The sequence below is a fragment of the Gambusia affinis genome, linkage group LG06 (assembly GCF_019740435.1).
Source record: "Gambusia affinis linkage group LG06, SWU_Gaff_1.0, whole genome shotgun sequence".
NCBI lineage: Eukaryota > Metazoa > Chordata > Actinopteri > Cyprinodontiformes > Poeciliidae > Gambusia > Gambusia affinis.
Genome location: NC_057873.1, coordinates 893207 through 916222, shown reverse-complemented (window position 1 = coordinate 916222; position 23016 = coordinate 893207). Strand labels below are relative to the sequence as shown.

The window sequence follows — 23016 nt, the reverse complement described above, 5'->3', positions numbered from 1 at the left end:
CAGGAATCCACTGCCAATCCATCGGTGATCCACACAGCCCCCACCCACCTGGACAGCAGGAACCCCTACATCCTTCTGCTCTTCCAGGATTTGTCCTCAGCCTTCAACACCATCCCACAGATTCTGGTGCAGAACCTCTCCTCTCCTGGACCGAGTCCCACTGGGGAACTGGATTCTGGACTTTCTGACCAACAGACCTCAGACTGTCAGGATCCACAACACCGTCTCCTCCTCCATCACCCTCAGGTCTGGCTCGCCACAAGGCTCCATGCTGAGCTTCCTCCTCCTCGCTCTGCTGACGTACGACTGCTCAGCAAAACACCCCAACTGTCACACAGTGACGTTTGCTGACGACACATCCTGAGCAGTGATGAGTCCAATTACAGAGAGGAGGTGGAACATCTGGTGCAGAGATAATAACCTCTGCATCAATGTGAAGAAGACCAAGGAGATGGTGGTGGATTTCAGAGACAAGGATCCTCATCAGTTCTGTACATCAGAGGAGCAGCTGTGGACTCCAGCTGCAGGTTCCTGGGTGTTCAAATATCCAGTGACCTCACCTGGAGCACCAACACCTCCCGTCTGGTCAGGAAGGCCCACCAGTGTCTCTACTTCCTCAGGAAGCTGCAGAGAGCTGGAGTCAGGAACTCAGTCCTGAGGACCAAACTGTCTAACAGCTCTAACATTTCTGTCTGTTGAGTTTTAATAAGAGTCACAGAAACTGTTTTGGTTGCTGAAGTTTATGGGACCAGATTAAAATATTAAATAAAAGTTTTTTTTGTTTATTAATTTTTCTAAAAACAAAAACAATCAAAGCTTGTCCTGGTGGGTAGGAGGGTGAAGGTAGTAAAGCAAGGCGGGGCGCCAGGCTTGTAATACACCGGGGGAAACCCTGCAGCAAAGTGAGTACAGCCTCACATTCTGCAGATATTTATATCCTGTGATGGAACAACCAGAGACGCTGCATAGTTGGGTTCATTCCAATATAATTTCCCACAAAATTATATTTGTGGGAATATAATTTTTTCCCACAAAAAAAATTATATTTTCCTATAGAAACAGAAAAAATAGGTGGCCCTGTCAATTACAAAATTAATCATATTGTGTTTTTAAAAGTGTTTTTAGCAGTAAAAAAATAAATGTTACCCCTCCCCAGTGATGGCAGAGTGACTTTGTAAAAGTAACTTTAATCAGATTACTGATTACTGATTAATATAACTCAAAGTAACTTAGTTAGATTACTGACTACTTGGTTTGGAAAGTAACTAAGTTACATTAAAAGTAACTTTTTAGTTTCTTTCAGCAGCTGCTAACAACAACACTGTGAAAATCACATTGATCTTTGCTAATATTTAATTGTCAGCTATTTTATAATGGTAACATCAACAATGTGTCTCCACTGATAAGGTTGAACTGAAGAGGAGATTGAACAAAAAAAAAAAAAAACGTGAATAATTTGTGGTCCACTGTTGTCTGGAAAACTCTAAGTAGGATTTTAAAGCCCCCCCCTCACTCCCCCCAGCCTCCAGGTTCTGTGTTACGGCCCTGCATTTGGTGTCACAGCACAGAGCTCCTCCTGCAGCTCACAGCTCAGATGGCTGCACAGATTTGTGACACTTATCTTAATATTAATAATCATAATGGCGTTAAGTTGCCATTATAATTATTGCCAACTACGGACACGTTTATTCGTGGCTGTTTTCATGTTTATTGCGCTGTTCATATTGGTCTCGATGTTTGTAGTTTTCTGGAGCGCAACATGAAGCTCGACGTCATACAGTGGCCAAGATCATCCAGCTTTCTAAAGAGCAGGTCCACCCAGAACAGACCTCCGTTGGTCATCCAAAGAAGCTGAGAGCACATGCTCAGAGTCACATCCTGATGCTGCGTTTGAAAGATGGGTGCAGGGTTTCTGTCAGCATTGCTGCAGAGATGGAAGAGGTCAGGGGTCAGACCACATCAGATTGACGCCCCAGAAGGAAGCCTCTCCTGAAGTCTGCACACCGTTTGCTGAAGACATGTGAACAAAGGGTAGCATGTAGTGATATTAACTGTAAAGACCCTCTGCAGGGCGTAGAGTTGTGATGTATTAAAGTGTCGTGACGTCTCTTCGTGTCTCCAGCAGCATTGTGTAAGACTGAGCTGCACAAAGCCAAACCAGGCTGGAACGAGCAGGAGCTTCATGCTGACAGACAGAAGATGATCTTCTGTTTGAGAATAAAAAACGGACAAATGCACATTTTAAATATGTCCTACTGTGACTCCTATGTCAGTGACTCTTTTTATGCACAAATTATGTTTTCATACAAACACAACAGTTTAGTTTCAATAAAAACAGTTATTAGTTAGTTAGGATACATCTGTTCTATTTGTTAGAATATGTATTTATATCAACCTAAAGTTAATTTGGTTTGTTTAAGATGAACTCTTTGCTGCCTGGAGCTGCAAGACGGACGCTGAGCTCAGCAGGTTTAAATACTGATTGGACCGAACCACCAGGTTCTGCTGCAGGGAGAATCTGTAGTTTCTTTGTTCTGATAAGTTTCGTATTTATGTAAATATTAGTGTTTAAAGTTTACTATTTTGGATTTTTATTTTTGGGTCTTTAGTTTAGCCAAACTTATCTGTACTGTTATTTGTTTTTAATTGTGTTCAGTTTAGTTTCCCTGTTGTGTCTTAATTGCTCTGATCAGCCATATTTAAACTCTGTGTTGTTTCTTTGTCAGTTTGTTTCTATTTTTTATTTCAGTTTTGGTTCTTTGACCTCTGTTATGAGCTCAGTTTATCTTTTGTCATTTATAATCTTTGGGTTAAAGTAAAAACATTTTTCTAAAATGACCTGTGACTCCTCCTGTTTTTAACTCCTCCTGTTTTTAACTCCTCCTGTTTTTAACTCCTCCTGTTTTTAACTCCTCCTGTTTTTAACTCCGCCCATCACATGTGGTGTCAGAAATGAGGATTTTGAGTTGAGGAGGCAGATTTTTTTTCTATTTTCTGCTTTTTGGGTGTAAGTTTTTTTACTACCCCTTCAACAAATGTTTGATCCATGCAGAATGGTGAGCGCCCAAGAAAAGGAAACAAGGTTGAGACCAAAGAAACTTCCCAGCAGTCAGAAGGGAGGAAATGGATGGAGGAGCTTCAGCAGCAGCTGGAGACTCTGAGCATGAGGAGACCAACTCTGCAGGACATGCTGGGATTCTTCATGTGTTCATGGGACGACAGGAAGTTCAGGAGAAAAAGCAGAGAGAGGTTTCTGCACAAGAACAACGCTTCAAGTGTTTGCAACACCAGTTTCAACTTTTGCAGATGGAAATGCATGGCAGGACAACGCCGACCATGAACCCACATCAACCGATCCACATCAACCGGTCCACGTCAACTGATCCACATTAACTGATCCACATCAACTGATCCACGTCAACTGATCCACGTCAACTGATCCACGTCAACTGATCCACGTCAACTGATCCACGTCAACTGATCCACATCAACTGATCCACATTAACTGATCCACATCAACTGATCCACATCAACCGATCCACATTAACTGATCCACATCAACTGATCCACATCAACTGATCCACATCAACTGATCTACATCAACTGATCCACATTAACTGATCTACATCAACTGATCCACATTAACTGATCTACATCAACTGATCCACATTAACTGATCCACAGCCTGTTGAGGCTCAAACTGATCATCAGATTCAAGCTACATCTCAGCCTGAGGACTCAGATTCAGCTTCCAGTTCAAAAGGTCAGTCTGTGAACATTCATCATCCTAAATTGGAAAAATTAACTGTTGAAGATGATATTGAACACTTTCTGACCACTTCTGAGAAAATTCAGCAGCTCGTCGTTGTCCAAAGTCAGACTGGATTTTCCTCTCATTCCTGTTGTGACGGGTAAAGCTGGCAGTGCCCATGTTCACATGGATGTGGATGATTCCCTGGAATATGAAAAGGTAAAAGCTGCCATTTTACAAAAATATGATATAAATCCAGAAACTTACCGACAAAGATTTAGCTGCCTTGATGAGAGTCCAAAAGAATTGTATTCAAGACTCAAAGAACTTTATGAGAAGTGGATTCAGCCTAAAGATAAAACTGTGAAACAAAAACCCTCTCAGCCTCATCAGACGTTGGCAATAAGGAAAATTATCCTTCCAAGACAGGAAACAACCACCAGTGTGTTACACCAAACCCACTGGTCCAAGAATCAAAGTAACTGAAATGTGTTTTATGTTTCATCAGAATGTGGATATTAAACCTGAAATAAAGCAGTTAAATAAAATCATTCTAGTGAAGATTGATGGACATGAAATGAATACTTTAATAGATACTGGCAGCACACAGACTCTAGTGCACAAGAACCAAGTACCAACTAATTGTATACGCCTTTCTGAAACAAGATCAGTTTGCTGTTTACATGGTGATGAGAAATCATTTGTTATATGCTGATATGTTTAATGAGGTGCAGGATCTTCCCATCTGCAGAAGGTTGGGAAGCTTATAACCTATCCTGTAGTTCTTGGGGAGGATCTGCCTGTCATTTATGATTTACTGAGGGATGTGCAGAGCTGTAATGTAACCAAGATAAAAATCAAGATGAGCATTTTGCTACACTCAGTGCTTTACCTTTTTTCAAGGCTGAGTTGCAGACAAAACCTGGGAAATCTCAGGAGCCACGCAGTCAAAAATTTCAACATGCACTGAGTGAGACTCCAGATATTCCACTGAGTTTTTCAAGAACCACAAACATCAGAGAACTGCAGCAGAACGATCCGACTTCGTCTGACCTGTTGCTGAAGGCTCGGCGGGTCGGACTAGACCTGTCACAATAATTGATCTTAGTGAACGATTAATTGTCTCAATAATTATTGTGATAAACGATAATATTGTTTGAAGACCTTTTTACTCTGATTTAATGGAAATGACATAATAATTCATGTGATTTCCTGCCAAAGATAGATACACTTTATTTTCAAAAGAACATTTAACACTGGAACTGATAAAATAAACAAAACAACCAAAAACTAAAATAAAATGGATTCTCAGTCTCCATTAACAAAAATGAATAAAAACACCAAAGTGTAAATAAATACTGGATTCAACCAAAAGAGTTCAGATTATGAAGTCTGTAAACCATATTGTCCTTCAGTAATCATTAGATTTAAATAGAGAAGATGGAACATCGACTACCTGATGCAATAGTTCACACTACACGTTAGTTCACTCCTACATTTTCCCCTTAAGACAATCTGAGAACGTTGATGTTCTCAGATTGTCTCTTGTGGTTTCATAACCGATCATCCTGTAGTGTGTGGTGTGTTACGGTAGATCGTTGTGGCGCTCCGATCTAAATCAGGGGTTTTCCCCACTGGGAGCTTAACGCAGCCTGTTGAATGTGACAGGTAGCCAATCAGAAAGCCGGATTCTCCTCCTGCTTTCTGAGGGGAAATTACAGAGGGGAATCCCAAACAGCTGACAGGAGCAACCCGAAGTCCAGCGGACATTGGAGATGATATGTGGAAACAACATTAATGTTTATAAAACATTTGGTGTAAAGAATATAGAAATGATGAGGGGAGGAGTTGGAGCCAAATTGGTACCAGTTGATGAACCCGGTAACTTTTCAGCTGTTCTTTGTTAACGTGACATAAAAAGGTTCTAATGATTTTCATTCAGTCAGGACGTTACGCTGACACTAGAGACACATGCACTGCAGGGAGATTGTAGTAAAGCATTGATTAATGCCTGGTTTTAAAATGACTTCACTGGACTTGGAGCCATTATTTTGTGCCCATTGTTGGACACCACACGGCCCGATGGAACCCGATGGAACCCGACGGAACCCGATGGAACCCGATGGAACCCGATGGAACCCGATGGAACCGTTCTACCTAGGATTTCTGTGGGCTAATGTGTGATCTCTCAGGTTTTGAAAATGGGCCGACAATCGGCCGACAGCTCTAAGATGGTGTAGTGTGAACTGGACATTACACTGAGGAAATGAGGAAGGGAGGGTCAGTGGAGAGCAGCGGAGTTGAACCTTTTTTCATTCAGTGTCATCAACAGAAAGAGAAAAAGGCTGGAAGAGACGATAAATAAAATGACGTCGATAGTTTTAATTTATCGTATGATTAATTGATTTATCCCGACAGGCCTATGACTGACACAAATAAAGAGCAGTATATTCTGCAAGATGGCATTTTATACCATCAATATGGTCAGTTTAAGCAGTTAGTTGTTTCTAAGAAGGCTCGTGAGACAGTGCTGACTTTAGGACCCTCTATTTCCTTGGCTGAAGTATAAGACCACTGCTTTCATTAAGCGGTACTTTTTCTGGCCTGGGTTAAGATCAGATGTTGCTCTATTTTGCAGAAGCTGCCCTGAGTGTCTGAAAACCTCAATTAGAGTCCAAACCAAAGCACCACTTCAACCCCTCCCCATCATCAGCACACCTTTTCAACGTCCTGGGATGGACCTAGTTGGCCCGGTGGAAAAAAGTAAATATGGAAATCGCTTTATGCTGGTCATTACAGAGTATGCGACCAGATATCCTGAAGTTTTTCCATTAAAGACTTAAAGCAAAACATGTGGCTTCCTCACTGATTCAACTTTTCTCAAGGGTTGGATTTCCACAGGAGATTCTAACTGATCAAGACACTAACTTTATGTCCACACTGTTGAAACAGGTCTATAAGCTGTTGGGCATCAGGAGCATGAGGACGACACCATACCACCCACAGACGGACGGCCTGACGGAGCGTTTTAACCAAACCCTCAAACAAAAGCTTCGTAGGTTTGTTAACGATACAGGCTCTGGTTGGGGTCAGTGGCTGCCATGCCTCCTTTCCTCAGGCTTCCACAGGTTTCTCCTTTATGGCCATGATGTGAGCGGCTGCTGACAGATGTATGGGAGGGAGATCAAAGTAAAGAAGATCCTGTTAACATTGTCTCATTTGTTCTCCATATGAGGGATAAACTGCAGCAGATGAGTGAGTTGGCTCAGAGCCACATGGCAGCTGCACAGAAACACCAAAAGGTTTGGTTTGATAAAATAACTCGCCACAGAAGTTTTGTTCCTGGTCAGAAGGTTTTGGTTACGTTGCCAACATCTGACAGCAAGTTGCTTGCAAAGTGGCAGAGGCCCTTTGAAGTACTGAGGAAAGTTGGACCTACTGCCAACCAAGTGTCCACACCAGGTTTCCACTGAGGGAGTCGAGTGCTCCATGTTCATCTCCATGTTCCACGGAAACCACAGTGCTGCTTATTCACAGAGTGGATGAGGAGGACGAAGTTAACGACTATTTGCCTTCAGTAACATCCTCAGTGCTGGAACTAAACCATCTCACCAGTGAGCAACAGTCTCAGGTAACACCTCTTATTACGTCTGACGTATTTCCAGCGTGCCCAGGACGCACCACTCTGGTGGAGCACAGCATTGTTCTAAAACCAGATGCTGTTAAAAAGCATAAGAGTTACAGGATACCAGAACGCTTCAGGCTGCAGCTGAAGGAGGAGATGGACCTCATGCTGAGTCTACAAACCATTCAAGCTTCAACAAGTCAGTGGTGCGACCCAGTTGTTTTGGTTCCGAAGAACGACTTCAGGTACCTCAACTCCATATCAACATTTGACTAGTTATCCAAGTAATTACGTTACCATTACTGGCATTGTAAAAGATAAATAATTTTATAAAACACCTTGTTTTTCCATGTTGTTCAGGATGTAGAGCTAATTAAATGACATAAACAAAACTTTTACACATTATAAATAATCTCTTTATATCTCCATCAATTATAGGAAGAACAAAAGAAATAAGATATGAAAAACAATATTATCAACTATAATAAAAATGCCATTTGCAATGTATACATTAGAAATTGAATTGAGCAAAAGTCAATAATAAACAAATGAATTAGATTCACAGAATAATAAATCAGGTTGTTAAACAGATAAACAAAAATTCACATTTTTATTTTTACTGTGCCATGTATATTATTACTTTTTAATTGGTAGAGTCTTGCATATAGAAAAAAATATGGTTAAACTATTTAGTCTTCCAAGGTGGAAATTTTTCTTCAACTCTGAAACGATAAAATAAAACTTTCATAAAATCACAATATCAATAATTTGTGCATCGAGGAAAACACTTTGGATGCTACAGGTAAATGTTATCATTTAGTTTTGGCTAATAAATGACTTTGTCAATAAATGACTTCAATAGATGATCGATAGTTACCAGAGGAACACAATGAGGCCTTCATGAGCTCAAACTGTTACCTACTATTTTACCTGCCATTCAAAGTTTTCTGAAAAGATTATCTGTTAGTCTGCAGCTCATGTCACCAAACCAGCTGAAAAGATGAAAAGTTAAAACACTCAACAATTAAAATTTGAGTTAGAATGTTAAGTTTTAACATTATTACCTCTATCTAACTAGAGGTTATACATAAACTCTGGTTGGGTAACCCCAAGGTCACTGGGTCTTCTGAAAAGGTAAAGTCTCTGAAAACAGTTCTTAAAGATACAGCCAGTGTTTTCAGCTAAAACTGAGCTGACTGTCCAGGAACGACACAAGAAATTTAAAATTAGCCTCAGTTTCAACAAGTCGGCCATCAAGTGAAACTGGAAACGCTTTCAGGTTTTGTTTATTTAATTAGCTCTACTTCCTAAAGAAAATGAAAATATATGGTGTTTAGTGAAGGAATTTATATTTTATAGTTCCAGTAATGCCAGAATTAATAATAAATAATAAAGAGTTTGTGGTATTTTAATTTAGTAATGTCATTATATTTGTTGTGTTACCACCTCCACGCCACTAGAGGCAGTATCAGGCCCGAAAAGATGCAACTAAAGAGCAGATTTAGAAGTTCACAGAGAGCTACAGAATTTGTTAAAAACTGTGAGCTGAGCTGAAGTAAATAAAAGAGAGAAGTTTAAATAGATGCTGAGTGAAAATCTTTCCTAAAGATGAAAATATATCACAGATTTAAAAAGAAAATAAAAACGGGAGAAAAGGATACCACAGGTTCAACTTAATGACTCAAAACAACGACCAGCTCAGTGATAAAGGACTTCAGTCAAGAGAAGTGAAGATTGAGATAAATCCTGTTTCTGTGCTTCAGCCAGCAGCTCACCTGGAGCTCTGGGAGATGAACTGAAAAACACTTTGGATCTGATGACCAACAGGAAGAATCCGTCACCAAGACAAATCCCTGCAGCTACCTGATGTTCCTCATGTCAACATTCACTCCACAAAAAATGGATCAAATTCAACACTTAATTATAAAAGCTTAGAAGAAACGATGAACCATGAAGTTCCTCTTCCTGGATATCCGACCCAAACCGACCCAAACCGACCCAAACCTTTCCTCCAGGCCGTCCAGCCTTCATCTGATCTGAATAATAAACTCCTGGCTCATCAAGTGATTTTCCTCCAGATATCAAAACAGAATCACAGGCTGACCTCTGACCTCCGTTCATCAGCAACGTTACTGGAAAATGTGTTTCACTTTCAGACTGGTTTCCATGGTTACCACAGCACAGAGACCGGCCTAGTCAAAGGGTTCAAGGACATCCATATAAACACAGATGGTGGAAGAACCACAGAGCTGGTTCTGGTTCTGTTGGACCTCAGTGTTAATCATGTTACTGAACTGACTGGAGAATTGGGTCCGGTCCAGAACTCGACTGGTCCCAGTTCTAGACTGGTTCCAGTTCTAGACTGGTTCCAGTTCTAGTTTGGCATTGGAGGCCAGAAAGTAAAGCAGCCTTTCCTTTAATATAAATGAACAAACATTTCTGTAACATTTCAAATAAAATATTAATGCAAAACTAGGAAATTTCAGAAGAAATTTAAACGGGGCCTGCCAAAGCACGCGCGTCGTGTGGACCCGGCGCTGAAAGTCAGCGTCGGAACGCCATAGAAAGCTGCAGCGCGATTGACGGCATAAGGAGAATCGCGAGAATTTCAACTGACACGAACTTGCGCCATTCAGCGTGTTAAAATGAGCGTATGAGCTAAAATTTGCCAAAATGCTAACATTTTGGCTAAATGTTAGGATTAGCCAAGATGTTTGGCAGTTTTGCTAATATTGGCCAAAATGCTAATTTAGCCAAATTAGCATTTAGCTAATTTATCCTAATGCTAAAATTAGCTAAATTTAGTTTTGCTAATGCTTTTTTTAGCATTAGCTCATTTTAGCTAATGCTTATTTTAGCATTTAGCTCAAATTACATTTAGCATTTTAGCTAAATGCTAACGTAAACTAAAATGCTCATTAGCATGTTGGCTAACATTAGTCAAAATGCTAACATAAGCCTAAATGCTGTCAGTAGCATGAGGGGCATCACTAGGATGTTATCCATGATTTACTCATTGACTCATATGACTTACTCATTTCAGCATACTAAACATGGCTAATAAGTCGGAAATATAGCTAATAGCTTATTTAAGCTTAAATACTAATGCTAATGAACTACCTAAGGTGAGCTAAATAGTAGTCAATAGTGTGTGGGAAGTCACAAGCATCTTCACTAACATGGATTTGCACCATTCAGTATGATAAAGTAAGTGTATCAGCTAAAAATAGCCAAAATGCTAAGGTTAGCGTGAATGCTGTCAGTAGCATGTGGGGCATCACTAGGATGTTATCCATGATTAACTTACTCCTTTCAGCATACTAAACATGGCTCATAAGTCAGAAATATAGCTAATAGCTTATTTAAGCTAACAGGCTAATGCTAGCAAATTACCTAAGCTTTGCTAAATAATAGTCAATAGTGTGTGGAAAGTCAGAAGCATCTAAGGCAGGATAAATAAAATATTAATGGCCACTCTTTTTTTCAGAACTAGGACAAAACAGGAAATGTCCAATTATATCAATATCCAGTTCTAAACAAAATGTAACCCAGTCAGTTTGTTACTCACGACCTCCAGGAGAGTGAAAACGTTGCAGGCCTGTTAGAAAAAACAATGAGTTGAAATCCCATAGGAAAACATGGAGAGTGTTGAAATTCACTGGTTCTCCGTTGAACGCAGCTGAACACGTGGTGCTGAAGCGGCTAGCTCACTTAGCTTAGCTCAAAACTCGTCAGGACTACTTGCTCTAGCTCCTCTGGTCCCTCTCGCAGCGACCAAGCTCTTCCAACGTCTCCCGACCACTGTCTGAGCAGTTCATGCTGATCGCGCCGTTGCTATGGTATTTAATTGTCAGTCATGAACTGGCAGCTGTGATGACTCATCCAATCTGTCCCCATACACAACAATGGCAAAAGCGTTTTTTGCTTTTTTTGTCGCCATATTATCTCAGAATCCCACCAGAAGTAAAAGCTCCAATGCTGTGATCAAGCTGCACGTTTTGATACCACTTTTGTAGGGGTCCATTCAGCGGTTCGAGCCGCATTAACGGTAATAGGTGGATAAACAATAAGGATATAAACAGTGATGTAGAAGTTGTTGAGTAATTATGCTTCAATTTGCATATTGTGGCTCTGCAGATCCATTCAGATCTTTCTGCCTCAACATGACAGCCGGTCTGCCAGGTCGATGTTCCAGGATCGTCTTCAGGATGTTCAGACATTTTCTGAACCCAAATCAGGAAAAACAGAGACTGTATGTTTGGTCAGTGCCATCCTCTCCTGGTCGGTCTCCCGGTCGGTCTCCCGGTCGGTCTCCTGTCCTCCTGCTGTCGTCCATTTGTGAAAAATCTGGGTGTGATTGTTGATCCTGTTAGATTTGATTAGCATGCTAGCGCTGCTATCAGAGCCGGTTCCTCTCAGCTGAGGATCCTGGCTAAGATAAAATCTGATCTTCCTCTGCCTGATTTTGATCCAATCATTCATCAGGTTCAGATTATTGGAGCAGAGCAAACAAATGCTGCAGCTGGTCTGCTGACCAAAACCAGGAGGCGTCAATCTGTGACTCTGGCTTTACAAACCCTTCACTGGCTCCCTGCTGCTTTAGGGTCCAATTGAAGGTCTTATTCATAGTTTTTAAGTGTTTTTGGGTCCTTGGCACTAAATGAGCTCCAGCAGCCCTGCAGGTTTTACCGTCTGTCCCTAAAGCCAGGATGGAAAGCAGACAGAACCTCTCTGGATCGTCTCCCTCTGGCTGCTAAACTCCAGACTGAAACTCAGCTAAAGAGAAAAGGAGGGAGCTAAAACTCTAGATTTGTTTTTTATTCAAACTATTAGCTTTGGAATCTGCCAGTTTAAAATTTAGCTAATTATTTTTTACTAAACTTAATTTTATCTTCATTTATCTACATGTGATCTTTGATTGGTTGAGGCTGTTGGAAATTAAATAAACATTAGCTCATTAACATGAGCTAGCCTAAGAATCTATTGTAACTTCATGACTCAAGTTAGGTTAAACTGGACCTGTTGTTGACAGGTTTGATCTCTGAAGTCTTTCTCCTTAAAGGCAAAATCAATATACTCAAAAAAGAGAATAAATAATAATACTCAAGTAAAAGTAAAAATTACAGTGCAGTAAAACTCATAAATTTTTTCTCAAACGTTAATAAAGTAAATGTAACCAGCACACCCACATTCAAACTTAGTTAATACCTGCAGCCTGTTCTTGTTAACAAGCATGTCAAGATATATTGACTTTAGCTAGCATCATGTAGCTAACATTAGCTAGTCGTCATATGGCTAATATTAGCTTGTTGTCACGTAGCTAACATTAGCTAGTAGTCATGTAGCTAACATTAGCTAGTCATCATGTAGCTAACATTAGCTAGTAGTCATGTAGCTAACATTAGCTAGTCATCATGTAGCTAACATTCGCCAGTCGTCATGTAGCTAAAATTAGCTAGTCATCATGTAGCTAACATTTCCTAGACGTCATGTAGGTAAAATTAGCTAGTCGTCATGTAGCTAACATTAGCTAGTAGTCAACTAGCTAATATTAGCTAGTTGTCATGTAGTTAAAATTATCTAGTCCTAGGGGCGTGCTGTGGTGGCGCGGCGGGTTAGCCCGCCCCACGTTTGGAGGCCTTAGTCCTCAATGTGGACGTTGCGGGTTCGACTCCCGGTCCCGACGACGGTCCCTTTGCCGCATGTCTTCCCCCCTCTCTTCACCCTCCTTCCTGTCTGCCTACTGTTGCAAAAACCCTAATCCTATCCGCAAAAACTCTTCGGAGAAGACAAAAAATTTTCTAGTCCTCATGTAACTACTATTAGCCAGTCATCCTGTAGCTAACATTAGCCAGTCATCCTGTAGCTAACATTAGCTAGTCGTTATGTAGGTGCATCCAGTGACATTAATCAACTATCAATGGTTAGCTTGCAGAATAAACTCTGTACAAAGGTTTTTGCCTTTTGCTGCCAGGATTCTAACACACACTTGTCTCTGCACAGCAGCAGCAGGTCTCCGTCGCTGGCAGGTCTAAACACGACATGAGCATCTTAGCGCTCATGTTGTGTTTAAAGGCGGCTCAGAAAAACACAGATACGGGAAGTGTGGGAGCCTCTACTGCAGGGGTCACCAACACGGTGGTTCAAAATCTATATGCTCCCACTGGCTCAGGCTAAAGTAGGAAACAAGATCAGTTACCATGACGGCGCAGATGATAACAGGTCTACGTCACACATTTGTTTGGTTCTGGTTCTGGATCAGAACCAGAACCAAACATGGAGAAGCAGCATTCAGCTTCTATGCACCACAGATCTGAAACAAACTTCCAGAAAACTGAAAACCAGCTGAAACCCTGAGTTCCTTTAATGCAGACTAAAACCCGTTGCTATGGAAACATAATTTGGTTGATTTTGATGTGCAACATATTTCTGTGATGTTGATGACATCACTCATCAAAATGTCATGTTTGCTCAGTTGTTGCCAGGACGATGTTTTCTTTCTAACTGTTTTTGTTATGTAGGGCGTTGAATCACCTTGATGCTGAAATGTGATACAAATAAACTTGAACTTCCCCAATGACACACTGATCAGCCCAATACTGAAATCGTTCACATTGGAGTTAATAATCTGACCAAACAAAAATCTGAAATTCTGAAAAATGACTTTACTTATCTTCTGAGCACAATTGGAAAACTGAAACTGAAGAAGTTTATTGGTGGACCAATACTGCACATCAGGAGCAAACTATTCCAACACAAACTGGGAAAACATTGACTGGAGACGGAGCGACCGGTCCCTCTCCTCCCGACCCTCCCAGCTCCTCCACTCTTGGTTCATCCTTACTCTCACAGGGAACGTCTTCTCCTGGATCCCAGTTCCTTAAAGTCATGGATAAAATGAACGGCCAGAGCAGACCTTACTTCATCAGAACCACCTGGTTCTGATCCACCAGAGGACCCACCGCTCTGGGACCGGGTCCAGACAGCAGCTTCGGGACACTAACAGGAAAACTAAACTGCCTCCATTCACTGAAACTGGCTGAAAGATAAAATATGATTATTAGCTAAAGGAGGAAACGCCTCCATCAGTCACACACTGAGGTCTCGTTTCTGACAGAAACACGGTTGGAGGACAGAAATGAGTCGGCGCCTCCTGATTTAATATGAGAATAAAAAACATAAAAGAGGAGGAGGCGTGGCCTCAATGTATACAAGTTTCCTAAATTCATTTCACCTCTTTTAAATATCTGGGAATTGACATAAAAGAGCAGAAACAAACTCTGACAAACTTTATACAAAACACCAAGAACCCAGTTCTTCACTGAGCTTCAATCTGCTCTGCATTGATTCTGACGATCCAATAATTGTTGGGGATTTCATGTTGTGCAGACAGGCGGTAAAAAGCTGTGATATTCTTCATCCTTTTGGTTTAACTCAACACGTTACACAGCCAACACACAAGGGACCTGATTATCAGCCAGGATGCAAATATGTCCAACGTCTGTAACTGATGTCTGTCTGATCACTTTATCTTTTAAAGCATTTTAACCAGTTTATCACAAACCTTCTTTCACAGACAACACAGCAGAAACATTTAATCACAGTTGCTCTTCTGCTTCACAGTTAAACAGTAATAATGTAGATGAGCTGTAGATAACTCCCATCAGTGGCTCCATCGCTCCCATTAAAGGTTGAGCTTCACGTTTATTATTAAATCGATAAAGAAAGACTGTAGCTTTCAGTCTAGTCGGGTTGTAACGATTCCTCCAGTGATTCAAGTTTCTCATTTATTAAAATTCCTCAAGGAAAGTTTATCTGTCTCCCTGAAGTTGTTTTATTGCTTTTCTCACCAGGTGGCGCTCTCGCTTCCGCCTGTGAGTTGTTGCTAAGTGCTAAGTGTTAGCAGCGTAGCATCCAATCTTGAAGTTCGGGCTGGGAGGATTTTATTGATTGGTGATAATGTTTGTGTTTTCATTGTTTGTCGGGGATCAATAAGCCGTCCAGGTGTTTTCATGCAGGTGAGCCCATAAACTGAACTCTGCTGCTGTAGCTGACCGTCAGCCAAAGTGTAGCTTTACAGACGACCTGGACAATTCATTTCATATCATCCCGGTCCAAACAAACGGGAGTGGCCGGTCCAAACGCGTCATGGCGGCGGCGCGTCATGGCGGCGGCGCGTCATGGCGGCGGCGCGTCATGGCGGCGGCGCGTCATGGCGGCGGCGCGTCATGGCGGCGGCGCGTCATGGCGGCGGCGCGTCATGGCGGCGGTGCGTGGCTGGTCGAGGTTTCTGTGACACAGGAAGGAGTCAAATCGCGAACATGAAGAAGAGCAAGGAGAAAGTTCATCTCAGGACATTTTAGACGTTTCTTTTTACAAATATTTTTCTGATCTTCCCTCTTTGTTATTAAAGTGAATATAATTTCAGATTGCTGTATAATTTTCATCCAGGTGAATTTCAAAATGAAGTAATTATTGTTACAGGTTAATTTGATAAATTAATAGCGATGCTCAAATATCAGAAATTGGGCCGATGTTGATATCCAATAATGATGCTGCTGTTAATACTTAGCAATATTTTACTTTGTCAGATTTTTACTTGGTCAATCGTCGTCATAAATACATTAATAAAGTAATCATTTACAACGGCCCTATTTCACAGCAACACATTCAGGGGAAACGTTCAGAAATAATACAGAAAAACATAAACAGTTTACAGCCGTTGACAGAATCCCAAACCGTCCAGAACCGCCTGACCTGCAACCAGCTGTCTGTACTTTTATCGACTCGTGATCGTTTGTAACCTCCCTGTAACAGGATGTTCTAACATGGTTAGTATTCAGTAGCTCATATTTTATTAAACTTTATTCTGCTCTGGGTTTTGGATGCTCTGGTTTCCTGTTTTCTTGTTTTTAAACCTGTTTGAAATGAACAAATACAAAAATACAGAAAGGCTTCAATGACATCCATATAAAACAACAACCAGAGCTGGTTCTGGTTCTGGTTCTGTTGGACCTCAGCGTTGATCGGATCACTGAACCAACTTCAGAACTGGGTCGGACTCGTCGTCATGTAATAATACAGGACTAGTTATGTTAATAATAAACAGGTATTCGGTGGGCGGCTGATGGTTACAGTGCAGCTTTAAGGACGAACCGAATAGTAAATTCATTTCATCCTGATCTGAACAGAACCTGGTGGAGTTCATGACTGTGACGAACCAAGACGCCATAAATATCCTGTATTGCTTCACACCACACTGTAAAAAATCAACTTAGGGGGTTATCAGATTAACAAAAGAATATCATGTACTTTTAAATAAATAATTTCATGTTTCAAACAAAAACGTGATGCAATCATGTTGGATAAACAAGAAATTCAACAATTTATGAAATTTAATCATGTTGAGATAACATGATTCATTGTAGTCAGACTGATCTGGTGCTGAAGCCGAGTGAGATCACAGGATGTCACAGAGATCACGCGAGACAATCGTTTTTATCTCAACTTGAATAACATATTCAAGTTGAGACAACGTGATTCATTTTAGTCAGATTCATTTCCCTGTGAAGAGGGTCTAGTGAAATCAGGGGATCATGAGAGATCATGAGACATAACCGTTTTACACCTGGGAAAACTTCAGAGTGGTTTTAGTTACACGTTAAACTATAGATATTAGTTTTTCTCTACAGGCACTATTGTCATTAAAAACTGTAAAAAAGTCTGACCTTTTTAAAACAATGTCGTTGAATTAACGTAATTAAATCATGGAAAGGAGTTCCACACAATTAAATAGTTTTCTTTCAGCATGAAGCATGTTAGTTGTGTTAACTTAATTTTCATGAGTTGGATCAACTTAATAATTATTGTGAAGGTTTCACTGTAACATCACTTGGTTTCTCCAGTGTGATGTGGTGGTGCAGCGGTTTAGCACACTGCACGTTTGGAGGCCTTAGTCCTCGACGCAGATGTTGCTGGTTCGACTCCTGGTCCCGGTGACCTTTGCCACGACCTCACCCTGTCTGCCTACTGTCTCAAAAAAATACGAGCCACTAGAGACACAAAAACCCTTTGGAGAAAAAAAAAAGGTGGTTTCAACTAAATTGCCATTAATCTTAGTCAAGTAAATTATTTCCAAAGCGTTAGTTGGGCTGGTTCTTAAATTACAACTATAGTGAATGAGTTGAATCAACCTTTATAAATTATATTGAGCCAACACATTTGCTTTAAATAGGAGTAACAGAATCACATGGTGCTGAAATAAAACAAAGTAATCAGGTGGAAAACATTTCCATGATTTTTTTACGTTCATCCAAAGAGTTATTTTTTTCAGTGCATTCTTACACTCGTTCCCGGGTCTACTGGTCGTGTCCCTCCAGACTAAAATTCATCAGTCTGCTGTCTATGTCCTCCTCTCCACCCCCATCTTATATTCATTTGTTCACCTCTACTCGGGTGAAAGTGGGCGGGTCCAGTCAGGTACTGCTGACCCTGACAGGAACGCAGAACCTGCAAGACAGAGGATGTAAAAACACCAAAGCCTGCACTGTACAGGAGACTAATTAGTTTTTCAAGAGCAATCTAAAACACGACTCAATCAGTTAATAAATAGCTTTTTCCCCATTTCATTGTTTGTGAACTGGTTGTGCTTTGTGAGAGCGATTTGTGGAGTGGATCTCGGCGTTGGGGGACAAACTGAACGGCGGCAGGAGGCTGAGATCAGCAGGTCATCTGACTCACTTATCGAAGCATTCAAAACTTTATTAAAGAACGACAACAACAAAACGTGTTCAAATTAATAACCAGACAAAAATAATAATCTCAGTGATTATTGTTTCAACAAGGTGTTGCCAAGTCTGAGCGTTTCGGTTCCAATACCAAATTAACCAGCAGAGCAGGAGTTTATTATTTATTACGCTTATTAATAATTGCAAAATAAATATCAAGCCTGAAAACTGGATACGGTAACGGAGAGTCAGGATGAGGGTCAGGATGAGGGTCACTACTGATCATCCCTCTCACTGGTCCAGGACCATTATAACCAGTTTAAAAGCTAAAATGAATGGTTATATGCCAGACATGGAAAACTGGGATACACTACAGGCCATGATGGTCACAATTTAGATCTCATGGAGTCTGGAGGTCACAACATTACCAACCAGTGGACTGAGGGAAACACGACCCCATTTTATAGTGATTAAAAGTTACCCAGGTTTTATCGCTTCATCAGCACAGAGACTCCAAGGCACACAAAGAACCAGTTGTACAAATATGTATACATATATATACATATATATACATATATATAGACTTTTGTCATAGTACCTCCAAGAATTTCAGACTGCTTTCACCCTGCCTCTAATCTTCCTGCAACAGTCCAGACAACATTTCCCGTATCCTGAAACCCAAAACCTGTCAGGTGAGAATTCATCTATTAAAGTGACTGAAGATGATAAATACATCAACTAAAAACTGTTTGTGAGGCTCTTTATTATTGAATTGAATATAATTTCAGATCTTTGTGTAACTTTTCTCCAGTTTAACTTAGAAAGTTAACAGGTTAATTATTATTAACCTGGTTAGTTTTCAACTTAATTATTGTTGCACATTAAAATAATGAAAAATTGGATTGATATTGATATCCGACAGTAACACTGCTGTTATGCCAGATTTACCAATATTTTATTTTATAAATGTTTTTTATCCGATTTCTCGATTAATTGTAAGAATAATCAACAGATTATTCAATTACTAAGATATTCGTTTACAACAACCGTAGCAGCCAGACAAACTAACAGAACGCTGCTGCTGGAGTTCTGACTAAAACCAGGAGGATGGAGACACCACCCAGTTCTACACCACCCAGTTCTACACCACCCAGTTCTACACCACCCAGTTCTACACCACCTAGTTCTACACCACCCAGTTCTACACCACCCAGTTCTACACCACCCAGTTCTACACCACCCAGTTCTACACCACCTAGTTCTACACCACCCAGTTCTACACCACCCAGTTCTACACCACCCAGTTCTACACCACCCAGTTCTACATTCCTTCACTGAGACTTTAAACTGCTGGTAGTTTATAAATCACTGAAAGATTAAAGATCTGCTGCTGGATCAACCTGCTGGTTCTGGTTCTGTTCTGCATCAGAACCAGAACCAAACATGGAGAAGCAGCATTCAGCTTCTATGCACCACAGATCTGGAACAAACTTCCAGAAAACTGAAAACCAGCTGAAACCCTGAGTTCCTGTAATGCAGACTGAAACCAGTTGCTATGGAAACATAATCAGTGAAACACTGATCCTGATGTGTATCCATGATTTTCAAAATAAAATGAATTATGGACTATATGGTTTTTTATGATGTTTCACTTTAAACTGCTTTGATGCTGAAATGTTCTTTACAAATAAACTTGATTGATTGATTGATTATTAGGAGAGCCGTGTCCGGGTCAGCAGATTGGCTTCCCTCTTGCAGACGTTCCGGTCCAGATTCCCTGCTTCCCGTCCTTCTGGACCGTCGGCGCTGACCCGGTTACCAACTTTCCTTCAGCTGCAGGCCGACAGCAGAGAGCGCCGTCCAACTTACCTGCTTTAGTTGGTTTTTTCTCCTGTTTTAATTAGCATGAAATTCATTATAATGATTAAGAGTAATGAGGCTCTTAGAGGTCCGGATCACACAGAGGTGGTCCAGTTCTGGACCAACTGAAACCCAAACAAGTTGCTCTCCTGAATTTATGCTGACTGTAAGAACCAGGAACATTTTTCTGATTTTAGGGTTTCTACGTTTGCTTTCCTCTAGAATCCACAGACTGAATGTAAAGAGCAAAGCAGAAGCTGGAGGTGTTGGTGTGAAGCATTCCTCAGATGAATGCTTTCATCTGAGTATTAATGGTTGGAGCGTAGGCTCTGTTCCTGACGGAGGGTGTGTACCGTTAGCGCAGGGTCCGCTGCTGCATCGGTCCAGATGCTTCTCACAGTTGGAGCCGGTGAAGCCGTCAGGGCAGCGGCAGCTGTAGCCGCCGCCAACGGCCTCCAGGCAGGTTCCCCCGTTGAAGCACGGCCCGTCTGCGCACCGCATGGCGCTGATCTCACAGTCCCTTCCGTAGAAACCCTGAGGACACGCGCAGGAATACCCGTCCAACAGATCCTGCAGGAAGACACAGAGGAGAAACCGGTAAGGAACAGGAGGATCAGTTTCTGTCTCATCCTATGGTTCTGTCCAACATGGCAGCAGTAAAACATCTCAGTGGGTCAGACTGGGCCAGCAGGCATGTAGAAGAGGTATGAACCTGCTGCAGCGTGACCCCAACCCCATCTCCCTGCTGCAGGGCAAAACGCTGCTGGCTGACTATGACAAGCATTAGCTTTAGCTGTTGACTTGTCAATATAACCTGCTAAGTGTTAAATGTACGTCTGATACAGAAAAAGAGATGCAGAGCTTTGCTACTAGTTGTCAACACTATGAAAACTAGATAATGAGGTCAGGAAGAAGTTTTAATTAAGTAAAAAAATAGTGAGAGAAAGGGAAGTATTTCAGTTTTTCATAGTTCTCAAGATGGCGGCGCGTGTGAACGCAGCGGCTTTGTGCTCCGACTCAAAGTTTGTCTTTTCCATTCTGCTCGGTTAAAAACACTTACAACTAGGTCTGTCACGATAGCAAATTTTACTAAATGATTAATTGTCTCGAAAACTATTGCGATAAACGATAATATTGTTTGAAGACCTTTTTACTCTGATTTAATAGAAATGACATAATAATTCATGTGATTTCCTGCCAAAGATAGATACACTTTATTTTCAAAAGAACATTTAACACTGGAACTGATCAAATAAACAAAACAACCAAAAACTAAAATAAAATGGATTCTCAGTCTCCATTAACAAAAATGAATAAAAACACCAAAGTGTAAATAAATACTGGATTCAACCAAAAGAGTTCAGATTATGAAGTCTGTAAAACATATTGTCCTTCAGTAATCATTAGATTTAAATAGAGAAGATGGAACATCGACTACCTGATGCAATAGTTCACACTACACGTTAGTTCACTCCTACATTTTCCCCTTAAGACAATCTGAGAACGTTGATGTTCTCAGATTGTCTCTTGTGGTTTCATAACCGATCATCCTGTAGTGTGTGGTGTGTTACGGTAGATCGTTGTGGCGCTCCGATCTAAATCAGGGGTTTTCCCCACTGGGAGCTTAACGCAGCCTGTTGAATGTGACAGGTAGCCAATCAGAAAGCCGGATTCTCCTCCTGCTTTCTGAGGGGAAATTACAGAGGGGAATCCCAAACAGCTGACACGGAGCAACCCGAAGTCCAGCGGACATTGGAGATGATATGTGGAAACAACATTAATGTTTATAAAACATTTGGTGTAAAGAATATAGAAATGATGAGGGGAGGAGTTGGAGCCAAATTGGTACCAGTTGATGAACCCGGTAACTTTTCAGCTGTTCTTTGTTAACGTGACATAAAAAGGTTCTAATGATTTTCATTCAGTCAGGACGTTACGCTGACACTAGAGACACATGCACTGCAGGGAGATTGTAGTGAAGCATTGATTAATGCCTGGTTTTAAAATGACTTCACTGGACTTGGAGCCATTATTTTGTGCCCATTGTTGGACACCACACGGCCCGATGGAACCCGATGGAACCCGATGGAACCCGATGGAACCCGATGTACCTAGGATTCAGTGTCATCAACAGAAAGAGAAAAAGGCTGGAAGAGACGATAAATAAAATGACGTTGATAGTTTTAATTTATCGTACGATTAATCGATATATCGTTTATCGCGACAGGCCTAGCTACAACCGACAAAATTTACTGGCCATTGGTCAAGCAATCGGGGGACGTCTGTCACATGAGCTTTTCCGTGTCCACAACAACATTTCGGTAGATATTGCACGGACACTGGGCTCTTCCTGGATTACAATCCCAGTATCTACGACCGGGCGGCGTAGAGATCGTAAACTAAAGAGGGGGTGTCGCAGTGGCGTGTTAGCGAGGCTCAGGAAACAGCCACACAAACCACCGCTACCAAGCATTTTTCTTTCCAAAGTGAGGTCTCTCGCTAACAAACTTCTTGCAACTGACAACCTCATCCGGGAATGCTGCATCCTGTTGATAGACGTGGTTAAATCCAACCATACCGGACCAGAGATCGAGCTAGCAGGCTACACAGCACACCGACAGGACTGATCAGCGAGCTCCGGTAAGAAAAGAGGAGGTGGACTATACGTTTATGTAAATAACAGCTGGTGTACGAACTCCACAGTAGTTGTTAGCCACTGTTCTCCAGGCGTGGATTCATCACAATTAAATGCAGACCCGATACCTCCCACGTGAGTTTAATGCCATTCTACTCACTGTGGCTTACATAGCAACGGATGCTAACGCCAGCTCGGCTGTGGGACTCCTGCGTGATACTATCAGCAACAACCAGAACAATCTCAGGCCACCATCTGGCCTGAGGATCCCCCCGCCCCCCATGAGGATCTATCTGAATAGGAAACCCTGGATGACTAAGGAGGTCCGGGGCCTCTTGAAAGCCAGGAACGCTGCTTTCAGGTCAGGGGACAAATCACTCTACACTTCTGCCAGAGCCAACCTGAGAAGAGGCATCTG

At 41.4% G+C, this 23016-nt stretch overlaps 1 protein-coding gene across 1 annotated transcript in view; it reads right to left on the bottom strand.

Annotated features, from left to right (window-relative positions):
* Window positions 1-23016, bottom strand: part of dlc (deltaC) — a 272983-nt gene that overhangs the window by 76345 nt on the left and 173622 nt on the right. The window contains exon 7 of the mRNA XM_044119740.1: window positions 20317-20533. Within this exon, the coding sequence (XP_043975675.1) occupies window positions 20317-20533 (217 nt within the window). The remainder of the gene's footprint in view (window positions 1-20316; window positions 20534-23016) is intronic.